This window comes from Haliotis rubra, unplaced genomic scaffold (genome assembly GCF_003918875.1).
Source record: "Haliotis rubra isolate DU_JTF1 unplaced genomic scaffold, ASM391887v1 Scf776, whole genome shotgun sequence".
Taxonomy (NCBI): Eukaryota; Metazoa; Mollusca; class Gastropoda; order Lepetellida; family Haliotidae; genus Haliotis; species Haliotis rubra.
Genome location: NW_025767497.1, coordinates 490,104 through 502,291, shown reverse-complemented (window position 1 = coordinate 502,291; position 12,188 = coordinate 490,104). Strand labels below are relative to the sequence as shown.

General features: G+C 39.7%; 1 protein-coding gene across 5 annotated transcripts; it reads left to right on the top strand.

Moving 5' to 3' along the window:
- Positions 1–5,509: 5,509 nt before the first annotated feature.
- On the top strand, positions 5,510–11,026 carry LOC124260795 (putative ankyrin repeat protein RF_0381). Of its 5 annotated transcripts, XM_046695113.1 has the most exons (3): positions 5,510–7,013; positions 10,303–10,432; positions 10,727–11,026. In XM_046695113.1, the coding sequence occupies exons 1-3, from the start codon at positions 5,633–5,635 to the stop codon at positions 11,022–11,024; spliced, it is 1,809 nt and encodes a 602-aa protein (XP_046551069.1). In that variant the 5' UTR covers positions 5,510–5,632; the 3' UTR covers positions 11,025–11,026. The 5 variants fall into 5 exon arrangements, 1 of the variants encoding a protein (XP_046551069.1); XR_006894171.1 differs by lacking the exons at positions 5,510–7,013; positions 10,727–11,026 and adding an exon at positions 9,520–9,591 and having other exon boundaries at positions 10,405–10,463; XR_006894170.1 differs by lacking the exons at positions 5,510–7,013; positions 10,727–11,026 and adding an exon at positions 9,521–9,591 and having other exon boundaries at positions 10,303–10,370.
- Positions 11,027–12,188: the final 1,162 nt, after the last annotated feature.

Here is a 12,188-nt window from a genome sequence, read left to right as displayed (position 1 = left end):
TGCGTGAAGATTGGTCACTACTGAGGCTACTTGATCAAAGTCAGCCTGTAACAACTTTACAAATGTAAACTACATCTATATGTCATTTTATCCAAATAAGTATTCATGTGACATTTGTTTCTGTTCTGTTCCAACTCATGTCTGTTTGTCGCCTTTGTAGAAGCAAAGTCACTAGAGCAAAACATTGTGGGGTGTTGTCAGTCACCACAGGGAGAAATATCAGCAACATCACAGCAACAACAGCGACTCCATGATGATCCTGATGAAAGAACAGATCAGGCACATCTGTCCACAAGTACAACCTGTGTAGTTCAAAAGACAAGAACTCTACAGGTTCCCGGAACAACGGCCCTGACACCAGCGTCCACATCGTCTCCTCTGCCCAGAATACCAGGACCTGTTGTTTCAGACATACAGCTGTCTGAAGTGCCAATGAAGAGGGATTCTCCTGCTGGTGAGAGTACTGTTAAAATGAAAAACTAGGTTCTTATACAGTTCTGCAGTGAGTGTTGTGACTCGATAAATTAGGTAAAACCACAATATAACATTTTCAGATATATGTACTAAAAGGATTATGCCTTTTATTTAAGGTACACCTGAATGTTTGGTTATTTTCACAATGGAGAACGTTTCCGGGAATTCAAGGTCCCAAACACTGTGACAGTCACGTATAGATTTGCTTTTGTCACTCATTTGTTACATTAGAGCTCAGGGATACCTTTTTCAACCCATTTTAAACATTCGTTGATGCAGCAGTATTGCTGATGCAAAGTTTGACATGTGTTAGCTTAACGTCTGTATGTGTCCTAGGCATGCGGCCAAGCACAAGACTGATTATTTAGGTCAAGCACTCTGTCATTCAATTTGTTATCCCTTTAACTATGGAGTTAACATGCTGATGCTTTGAATGTTTCGCAGGGGTGTACCTAACCATGGAAGTGTGTTTACCCTCAGCACAAATGTTTTTCATACTCAATTCAGTTTTATAGAAGCAATGTGTACTTGGTAATCACTCATTTGAATGTTGATGGTACCACTTTTTCAAAATCACCAACGATATCTATAATATGTGTGACGGAGAGTCACATCGGCAATATTTCAAGCCATATCGGCTGGCTAAAACTAGTTCTAAATTCATAATACATGCATAAAATATATAAAACCCTGTCAACAAAGGATAGTAAAATTACTCGATTATCCTAGGAAATGACTTAAACTAGCTAACATATATCTTTAAAAGTAGAAAACTAGTTTTGGACAATACAATGTAAAATGAGCTATAGATCATCAAGCAACTGAAGTAGATCTCTATACTAGGACCGTAAGGTCAGTCTAACGGTGCCTTTGCTACCTGTGGACCTAGCTGGATTTGCGCCATCCTTCAGCGACTGGTGATTGTATTGAAATCTAGCCATAATTTAAAATTACAAAAATACTACTTTAAAATCCCTGGTAAGTATAAATGTGTACTTGAATGTTTTGGGACTTACGTTACCCACAGGAGGGACAATAATTTTACAATACTTCAACCCCCTGTGAGGATACAGCCACTAACAATCTATACTACCCATCAAAAGTTTAGACTTGCTTAAATCAATAACTATATGCTATGTATGTACATATGCATTTTGCAGATTAATTGCACGAGGATAATGCATCAAATTGCTGAAAAGCATGTGCAAATATCGTGCATGTTAACCAACTGCGTTTGATGTGAGGTTTGATAAAAATCGCCATTTCTCACCGAGGATTTCATCATTTATTGAACAAATGACAATAAGAAATTTTCAACGTCCCGAATTTGTTTTACAATACATCGGCTCATGTATAGACAGTACCTTTAAATCTCTATGGATTATTTTACAAAATCTAGTTCAGGAGAGTTGAATGAAGTAAGTGGCTACATTTACACTAGTGAGTCTTTACTTTGATGGGGAGTATAAGTTGCTAATTTAAACTACCCATAACAAAATAAAATCCATACACAAAACATATCAATCAAAATTTATCAAGTAATATCGGTCATATGTAACACATCTATGACGAGCTTCAGTCATGTGGTTTCTGTTACAGTCATGCAGTACAACCTTATACAAAGTACAGCAGAAGTTTGGAGATGTGACCAGTGAAGGGCTTTTGAGAATCTGAACATTGGCGGAACTCAGAATGCTCGGTACAACTCCGACCAACAAAGAGGAAGAGATACCACTGACTGCAGCACAGAAGATCAGGGTTGAGTTATTTGACAAACATGTTTTCAATGATTGTACACAAATGGTGACAGTGTAGAGTTTAATCCCGGACCATTAAATAGAGAATCTCACCCAAGTGTCTACTTGATATCGATAATATCAACACAAGTTGAAAATGTTACAAATAGCTCAGGCTTGCCGAGGACAGTTTGCTTCTATCAACGACTGTTGATATACATGATAAGTGAGATTCTATTTATTTTCAAAAATCACTCGTTATTAGTTTTCAATAACGTCTCTGAACACGGTACTTCCATTAGACTTTCAGTGCAGCGATGTCATAGCTTTGTGATGTCATCAGGTTTTTGATATCATAGCATTATGAGTCATGTAACTGATGACGTCAGGGCATTGTACAAATCTACGGTCAACATGATATCTCCTGGAAGATATCGTAATGTTAATATAGAAGAAAGAAAATATGTTTTTTGTGAAGACGATATTGAAGACGAGTTCCTTTTATTATTAGCATGCCCATATTTTAATAACTATAGAATATTATATATAAGACCATCTTACTACAGATGTCCATCAATGCATAAACTTTTTCAAGTTTTAAGTGTTAGAAATGGAAAACAGTTATGCAATTTAGGTAAATATTCGTAGAAAGCCTGCTGTCTCAGAAATGAAATGATTGCTAAATAATAAATAGTAATTTTCTATACACTATACTCAATATCTAGTCATCCACCTGTACCAAGTTTCGTGTTTGTATGTATTACCGATTGTCTGTAAAGATAAAAGTAAAAAAAGAATCTAAATCTGTATCTGATCTCACACAATATCTACAGTAGAACACGGTTTTGGAAGATAAAATCTGAGTACACGCCTGCAAGGGTAACGTATCACTGGATAAGCTGAATTTGTTTCAATCATTTTAACCTTAAAGATCAGTTAGGTATAGATCTGGTCTTCAATAACACATGTTTGTCGTAACTCGTGACTAATGAGATGTGACCAATGAAACGGGTATTTTAGTGAGCCGCTTGGAATAAAAGTGTGCTAACTGGAGCAACACTTCCAAGTGTAAAAAGAAAAAGGTTGTTTAACTTATATTCAGTTACTAAGACAGAAATTAACACTGACTAAACACAAATATGTAAAGGCCAGGAAAGGTTTTATTTCTCAATATTATTCAGACATCAACCTGATCAAACGATTGCCTGTCTGTGAAATTAGTATGAAATTAGATTGAAAAAAAAACATGTGGTGAGTACATCATCAGCGTTTCACAACTTAGTGACAAGATTAATAGACTCAAAGGTCAAAAGTTCTGAATAAGACAAACATTATTGATGAGTGGCAATGCTCAAAAGTCAATTAGCGCATCGAACATGGCATATGCAAATGTGCCATAGCACAAACGGGGATACTGACGGATGTTCACAGTGTCTATAACGAGTGGGTCCACCTTGTGCATTGATGTAGATCTGGCACCATTGCATCACTGATGCCACTCAACGTTCTTAAGTGTCATTTCGAGGAAGGATTTGGCGGTGTTCCCTGGAGGATTCGTATGACGTCGAGAACGTTGATTCATAATCATAATAATGATAATAATTCATGTATGTAGCGCCTAGTATCCATCTGACTAGTTGCTCACTGAGAATCTGATTATCATTACCCCGGATAGCCCAAGCTGCCTGTTAGGCGCTAGAAGGTTATAGTCACATGACTTTATCCAACCGAGTACCCATCTTCTGCTGGGTGAACAAAGGCAATTTTGAACAATTTCACCTTCCTAAGGTGAAACCACATGTATCAGGACTGATGTCCAAGAAACTCTCAGGAGTCAAGCTGCCAAACACGGCCACCCATCCAAGGACTCTCAGAGCATGACTGATTCGTGACCTGAGCTCTACGCACAGGACCACACACCACAACTCCAAGTGTGTTCAATGGGAACAAATTCGAGGATATCGCTGGCCAGGATAACACTTTAACATTGCGCTGATTAGGATACTGCTGGTCAACTCGAGCAACATGTTTAACTGGTCATCAGGCTGCTCACCTTGCACGGAGGCCGTAGGCGCGTGGATGTCGTCAAACTGTTATCATAGATGCTCCAGTATTGGCAGGTATCGGTACAAACTAAAAGGGTTGCTGGCTGACCCCGTGTCAACTTCACGGTTCAACTTCATTGGTCTTGACGTGGGGTTGTTACTGGTGGGTAACTAATACGGCCGCAGTCTATATATTGACTGTTTTGCTAGAAAAACGTCGCCTTAAGTACCAAATAGTATTTCTTTGGACGTTGAATGGACGATATCTATCTACATCTCTCTATCTGGCACGTTCCTCGAGGCGTGACTTTGTTGGGCTTCAGTTTTGGTGAGATATTCTCAATTTGATAGGTTATCCGACTCGTTATTGGCTCCGTCTTGTTATTTGCATTGCCTTGCGCATGACATCGTACGCTTGTTTATTCTTTACACAATTCTGTCGTCTGCTATTTTAACAAATGCCCGCAATTTGGGTGTGATCTTTTTAAGATTCGTATCAGTATTTTGAGATACTATATTGACGGTTAAAGTGTTTGCTCGTCCTGCAGAAGACTCGGGTTCGATTCCCAATATGGGGACAATGTGTGAAGCCCTTTTCTGGAGCAAGATGTTTAAATCCTAAGTTTGTTAACTTTTACACATATTTTAGTGAAATGTGTTTTAAATGTGCCTCGTTTCCACAGAAAGGACGGCATCCAGGATACAGTCATGGACTGAAGACATGGTGGAGACAGACGCCCTCAAGAAAGTCAAAGAGAAGCTGGACAGAGGAGCGACCTGGGTGACAATTAAAGGAAGACCAGGAGAGGGTAAGTCCACAACAGCCTACATGGCTCTCAAAGATCAGGACAGTCAAGGGAGACAAGTATACCAAGTGGTGTCACCAGAGGAGTTCAATGAGGTGATAACGGCCTGCGCTAATCCTGTCATTATGTTGGATGATATATTTGGTGATCTGGACTTCGACGCTGCACAATGGACCAGGTGGAGACCAAGTCTTCGACCTATTCTGGATGTTAAGCATCCTGACAAATATGCTGACAAAGATGCTTTGGATATTTCTACCAAACCTGAAAAGGTTCTAGTGGGGACAAAAGTTGGTCAAACACAGGTGAAAAGTCCAAACAAAGACAAAACTGTCATTATCCTCGTAGGCCGTGACTATGTGCTGAATTCCTCATTGGCAGACTTGGGAAGGATGGCAGATTACATTCTAGTCCCCAGTACTTGGTGGAAGTTTCCTCAAAGAGAGGCTCTTATGAGCGAAGGCAGATATGGCGTGTTCATGCTGGAACAAAAAGCATACACTTTTATGACTCAACTGTGTTTCGGATATGTGAGACAGACTGCCCACACGGCTTCCCCCATGTCTGTAAAATGTGTGTCGCAGCATATGAAAAGGATTGGACTCCACTTCAAACGCAGATGTTTTTACAAGCACCACTGGATTTCCTCAGAATGACTCTGGAGAACTTTGTTAAAGATGCGATAAAGCGTTCTCTGTTCATGGCTATGATTAAAAGAGATGGGAAGATTAGTGGACAAGACTTGGAGGAGGATGATAGCCTCGGTTATGAAGGCAGAACAGCTGCTGATGATATGGTTGGATCTTACCTCAAGAAGGAAGGTGACACCTTCGTGTTTGATCATCCGTCTATATATGACAGTGTTTCCTTTATTCTCAGTACAAAGCTATCGAAGTTTGTCATCGAAAATTGTAGTTTGTCCTTTATAAATCAACGACTTCGTCTTGCACCCTCCATAGAAAAGAAAACAGTTGCCTGTGAGACAGGCGTGGTTGCAAACATCTCGTGGACGTATGCTGGACATTTAGCAAGAAGATTTGCATCTGAAATTGAACGGAGCAATTTGTTATATGTTTTATCACACCAGGCATTTTGTAATGCAGACTTTGTTGGCTTGCTAATGGACTGCCTGAAGACCCGGTTTCACATGCGTGCATCTGATATTGTGAAACTAACTGATAACTTATCAAAGCAGTCATTTTGTGAAGTACTGTCTAGCAGCAAGTCAGATCATCTCATCAAATATATTATGGAGACAGAAAATATCTCATTCACCCAGAGTGAAGGAAGGGACCTTTTACTGGGTGTGTGCAGGAATGCTGCCTGCAGTGTACTGAAATATATCAGTGGGCATATGGAACTTGACGTAAATGCTAGATACGGTAGGAGAAAGGTGACGCCGCTCATGTTGGCAGCAAAAACCAGGGACAGTGTGTTTGTCAATCAGATTATATCTCTTCATCCTGACCTGAATGCAAGAGACCAGTTCGGTCAAAGTACGTTTTATTATCTTTGTGAAAGTGGCCTCACATCAGCTGTGGCCCATGCAATTGACATGGGAGTGGAAGTTAATCAGGATCATGGGTCAGTTGGACACACTGTATACCATGCCATAGAGGAAGGCCATTTAGAGATTGTGAAACTGTTGGTTAACAGAGGATGTGATATAGATAACCAGAAAGGTCTTGCATGTGCTGCTAGTAGCCTAAACACGAACGTGGTACGTTATTTTCTAGACAGAGGAGCAGTGATTGACGGCAGTGTTGTGTGCAGAGCTTGTGTGGTCGGTAACGGGAATATAGTCGAGATGCTGTTTGAGAATGGTGCTACTGTTAATACAGTGTTACCTAATGGAGACACTCCTCTACTCAGTTCATGTGACGGAAAGCCAACAGTTGTCTCGTGTTTGCTGACGAAAGGAGCAAGTGTCAATCAAGCTTCAAATGTTACAGGTGACACACCACTTCATAGAGCAGCAAGACGGGGATCTACACGGTGTATTGATGTGTAAGTGAAGGCTGAGGCTGATGTTAATGTACAGAATAATACAGGTGACACACCACTTCATAGAGCAGCAGGAATGGGATTTACAGAGTGTGTCGATGTATTACTGAAGGTTGGAGCTGATGTTAATGTACAGAATAATACAGGTGACACATCACTTCATGCAGCAGCAGCAGAGTGGGTATCTACAGTGAGTGAGTGAGTGAGTGAGTTAAAATTTATCGTCACATCGGCAATATTTCAGCCATATCGTGACGAGAACAATTAATTGGTACACATAGTAAGTAATAGTAAATTATAAAAGCCTGCCTACGAAGGACAGTAAAATAACTAGATTATCACAAAGAATAATTTAAAAACTAGTAATTATATCTAAAACAGTTTAACTATATTTGACAATACAATATAAAACCGGGCTATAGATTGCTAACGACTGAAGGTAGATCACCATACTAGGGACCATGGGGACCTACAGTACTTTTGCTTCCTGCATGGACCCTAGCTGGATTTACACCATCCCTCAGCTATTAGCAATTTTAGATATTCAAGCCACAAATTAAAAGAACAAATATTCTACGATTAAAATAACAGTAGATTTAAATTTACTTTGAATGCTTTGGGACTTACATTGCCCTCTCAGGAGGACAATAATTTTACAGTACTTCAACCCCTTTGAGGGCACAGCCACTAACAATCTCAGTTATTAATCTAAACTACCAACAATAAAATATTTAACTATTTACAGATCAGTAAGCAAATCTAATTCTTTTAAAAATTCAATGATTAAATGATAATTAACATTATAAAAAAAAAAGATCCTTCAAAGTTTTGACATTGAAATAGATATCCCTTGTGATGGAATATTCAACACAGTCAAGCAGGACATGCTTGACCGTGATTCTTTCATCACAAAGGGATACAAAATCGGAGGATCCTCACCTTTCAATAGGTACTCATGAGTATATCTTGTGTGGCCAATACGACATCGTCGTATGATGACCTCCTCAAATCTGGACTGACAACCCAAGTAGGTGTAACCGATAGTTGGTTTGATTGCATGTAATTTATTGATACCTACTTGGGCATCCCACTTCTTTGCATCAGATCGCGGATGTATGTTCTAATGCTGGCTTTATAATCAGAGTATGGGATCAGAAGAGGTGTCACAGATTTGTTGAGTGCTGCTGTGGCAGCAAGATCGGCCATTGTGTTCCCAGAAATGCCAACGTGGCTGGGTAACCAACAAAGACGATGTCGCATTGGCCAGTAGCAAGATCATTATATAACTCGATTATTTCAATTAAAAGTGGATGTTTGCAAGAGAGATTTTAATCGCCTGAAGGCAAGAAAGAGAGTCAGAAAATATTATATATTGTTTATGTTTGGGATGTCGTTGAATATATTTAAGAGCTGTTAAGATGGCGTTTGCTTCTGCTGTAAATATAGAGCTGTTATCAGGTATTCTAGAAGATATTGTTCTGGATCCAATGACAGTGGCACATGCCACTGCGCCACCATCCTTGGACCCATCTGTAAATAAGGATTTGTATGTATTATAGTTATGCTTTAATTGATTATATTCTTGTTTATACTGTAATTCGTTAGTTTCTGATTTTTTAAACTGTGTCAGTGTTAGGTCAACTTGTGGCCTCACTAATTGCCAAGGAGGAGAAGAAAGAAGACGGGAAAGGAGATATATTCTTCAACTCAATGCCAGCAGCAGAGAAATATATTGTTGGATTCTTATCCCAAGAGGTGGAACAAGTGAAGGTTTTTATTATACAAGTCCTCATAAAGAGGATTAAAAACGCAAGTGTGAGCAGGATTGGATTCATTAGAATATAACTTTGTGATATATTGTAGGGACAATTTGATACGGCGAAGTTTTAAAAGATGGCTCATCGGCCTCAACGTAGAGACTGTCAATGGGAGAGGTTCTGAAAAGACCCAAGACAAAGTCTTAGACCCTGGTGATGGATAGAATCAAGTAGTTTGAGGTTGCTTTTACAGGCCCCACCATATACGATAGAGCCGTAATCAAGTTTCGATCGGACCAGTGATCTATACAAATGAAGGAGGGTGGTTTGGTCCCTCCCCACTTTGAACTGGAGACAACTTTCAACAAGTCGAGTGCTTTCAGGCATTTGGCTTTTAGATTTTTGATATGTGGCAGAAAGGTTAAATGCGAATCAAAGATGAGACCAAGGAATTTAGCTTCCTTGACAACTTTGATGGGTGTGCCATTTAATGATAATTCAGGATCTTTATGGGGTTTGTATTTCCTACAAAAATGTAGACAGTTGGTTTTGGAATTCGAAAATTTAAACCCGTTTTCAAGACACCATTTATGAATTTTGTTGAGACAAATTTGTAATTGTCTCTCTATAGTTCGCATGTTCTTACCACGGCAAGAAATATTAAAATCATCCACGAAAAGAGATCCATCGATGGAATAGTGGGTATCTACAGAGAGTATTGACGTGTTACTGAGGTCTGGAGCTGACGTTAATGTACAGAATAGTACAGGTGACACACCACTTCATAGAGCAGAAGCGGCAGGGTGGGATTCTACAAGGCATGTTAATGTGTTAGTGAAGGCTGGAGCTGATGTCAATGTACAGAATAATACAGGTGACACAGCACTTCATAGAGCAGCAGCAGCTATTGTTAGTCCTTCAAAGCGTGTTGATGTGCTACTGAAGGCTGGAGCAGATGTTAATGTACAGAACAATACAGGTGACACGCCACTTCATAGCGCAGCAACAACACAGAGATCTACAGAGTGTGTGGATGCGTTAGTGAAGGCTGGAGCTGATGTTAATGCACACAACAATACAGGTGAAACACCACTTCATAGAGCAGCAAGACCGGTATCTACACAGTGTGTTGATGTATTAGTGAAGGCTGGAGCTAATGTGAATGTACAAAACAACACAGGTGACACACCACTTCATGCAGCAATAGTGTGGTGGGGATCTTCAGAACGTGTTGATGTGTTACTGAAGGCTGGAGCCGATATTAATGTAAAGGGTAATACAGGTGACACACCACTTCATAGAGCAGCAAGACGGGGACCTACACAGTGTGTTGATGTGTTAGTGAAGGCTGGAGCTGATGTTGATATACATAGTAATACAGGTGACACACCACTTCATGCAGCAGCAAGACGGGGATCTAAACAGGTTGCTGGTGTGTTACTGAAGGCTGGAGCTGATGTTAATGTACAGAATAATACAGGTGACACACCACTTCATAGAGCAGCAGCAGAGTGGGGATCTACAGAGTGTGTTGATGCGTTGCTGAAGGCTAGAGCTGATGTAAATGTACAGAATAATACAGGTGACACACCACTTCATAGAGCAGCAACGTGGGGATCTACAGAGTGTGTGGATGTGTTAGTGAAGGCTGGAGCTGATGTTAATGTACAGAACAATATAAGTGACACACCACTTCATGCAGCAGCAGCAGAACGGGGATCTACAAAGTGTGTTGATGTGTTACTGAAGGCCGGAGCTGATGTTAATGTACAGAGTAATAGAGGTGACACGCCACTTCATAGAGCAGCAGCAGGATGGGGACCAATAGAGTGTGTTGATGTGTTGCTGAAGGCTGGTGCTGATGTTAATGTGCAGAATAATACAGGTGACACGCCACTTCATAGAGCAGCAGCAGAACGAGGATCTACAAAGTGTGTTGAGGTGTTACTGAAGGCTGGAGCTCATGTTAATGTTCAGAATAACACAGGTGACACACCTCTTCACAGAGCAGCAAGATGGGAATCTGCAAAGTGTGTTGATGTGTTACTGAAGGCTGGAGCTGATATCGATGTGCAGAATAATACAGGTGACACATCACGCCACACAGCAGCAAGATGTGAATCTACAGCGTGTTTTGATGTGTTACTAAAGGCTGGAGCCGATGTTAATGTACAGAACAATGCAGGTGCCACACTTCATTAAGCAGCAAGACGGGGATCTACATCACTGCGATAGTTGCTAGATTAAATAGACATTCATGGATTTCAATGATTAGGGCAGAAAATGCGGTATCTAAATGAGTGTGAAGGTAGTATTGTCGCACTAACTGTGATATCTGTAACTGAAATATTAATTTACAAGCTGTTATATGGCAACAGACAGCCATTGTTACACGTGGTTAGTTGCAGGCGATCACAATCTCAGGCTATTTTAACCAAAACGTCCGGTGAAGTCCGGGCATCTCAATACTTCCATGTTATGTCGTTCATCTCTGATAAAGAAACCAACATTGAAGTTTGTTGGAGAGATTGAGAATTGTCAGATTGTTGAACAGATTGTCCGTAGAGCAGTTTTCTTCGACAAATACGAGAGCAAAAAATATAGACAAAACATTGCATTTTGCAGGAGTCGGCTAGCAAATTGAAAAAAAATGTAGTTCAAAGGTGAAAAACATGTAATTGTATAAACACACAATTACATGGAATATTTTTCGATCAAGCACAAATACTTTAGCATGAAAGGCTTAATCTTTGCTTGTGTTTGTATACAATAGGAATACGAATATAGAAATTGGGAACAAGTATTATTAAGTCTCCGGACATAGAGAAAATAATCAGGTACCAAAAGGAAGTTAATCCATGCATGTTACTTTTGATGTAAGTTGCGGCTCTTAAAATGGATGTAATCTTGTGAGTTTGATTCCTTGATAAATTACAAGTATGTTTGAAGTGTTTTCATAGTGTGTGTTTTGTGTTTATACATTCTGAATCAATAATTCATTACAGTTATTTCCCTTGAACTAGAGATTCTTAATAGTGTATTTTGACTTTAATGTGCACAAGTAGTGTTCTAAAATGAAACTATTTGATTGTGTTATGGCCACTGAAATTATGCATACATGTACATAAGGCTGCATCGGTGATATAATACCGTGAAATAATTCTGGTGAACATTTCACAGTTTTCGTTTATTGATATAAAATCTGACTGCAGCCGTATCAGTCCTGTAGTTGCCAGGTCTTAGTTCACTATGACTTTATACAACTTTTGAATGACACAGCTATGTAAAGTGACTTTACTGAAGGAAAAGAGAGTTGAGACCGTTGTTGGGTAGTATACACAGTAGCACAACGGGATCAAGTCCTTC

Coding starts and splice junctions, on each gene's coding strand:
- LOC124260795 (XM_046695113.1), top strand. CDS start 5,633: ATGTGTGTCGCAGCATATGAAAAGGATTGGACTCCACTTCAAACGCAG. Junction 7,014..10,302: donor TCAAGCTTCAAATGTTACAG/GTGACACACCAC, acceptor AGAATAATACAG/GTGACACACCACTTCATAGA. Junction 10,433..10,726: donor CCACTTCATAGAGCAGCAAC/GTGGGGATCTAC, acceptor GCCACTTCATAG/AGCAGCAGCAGAACGAGGAT.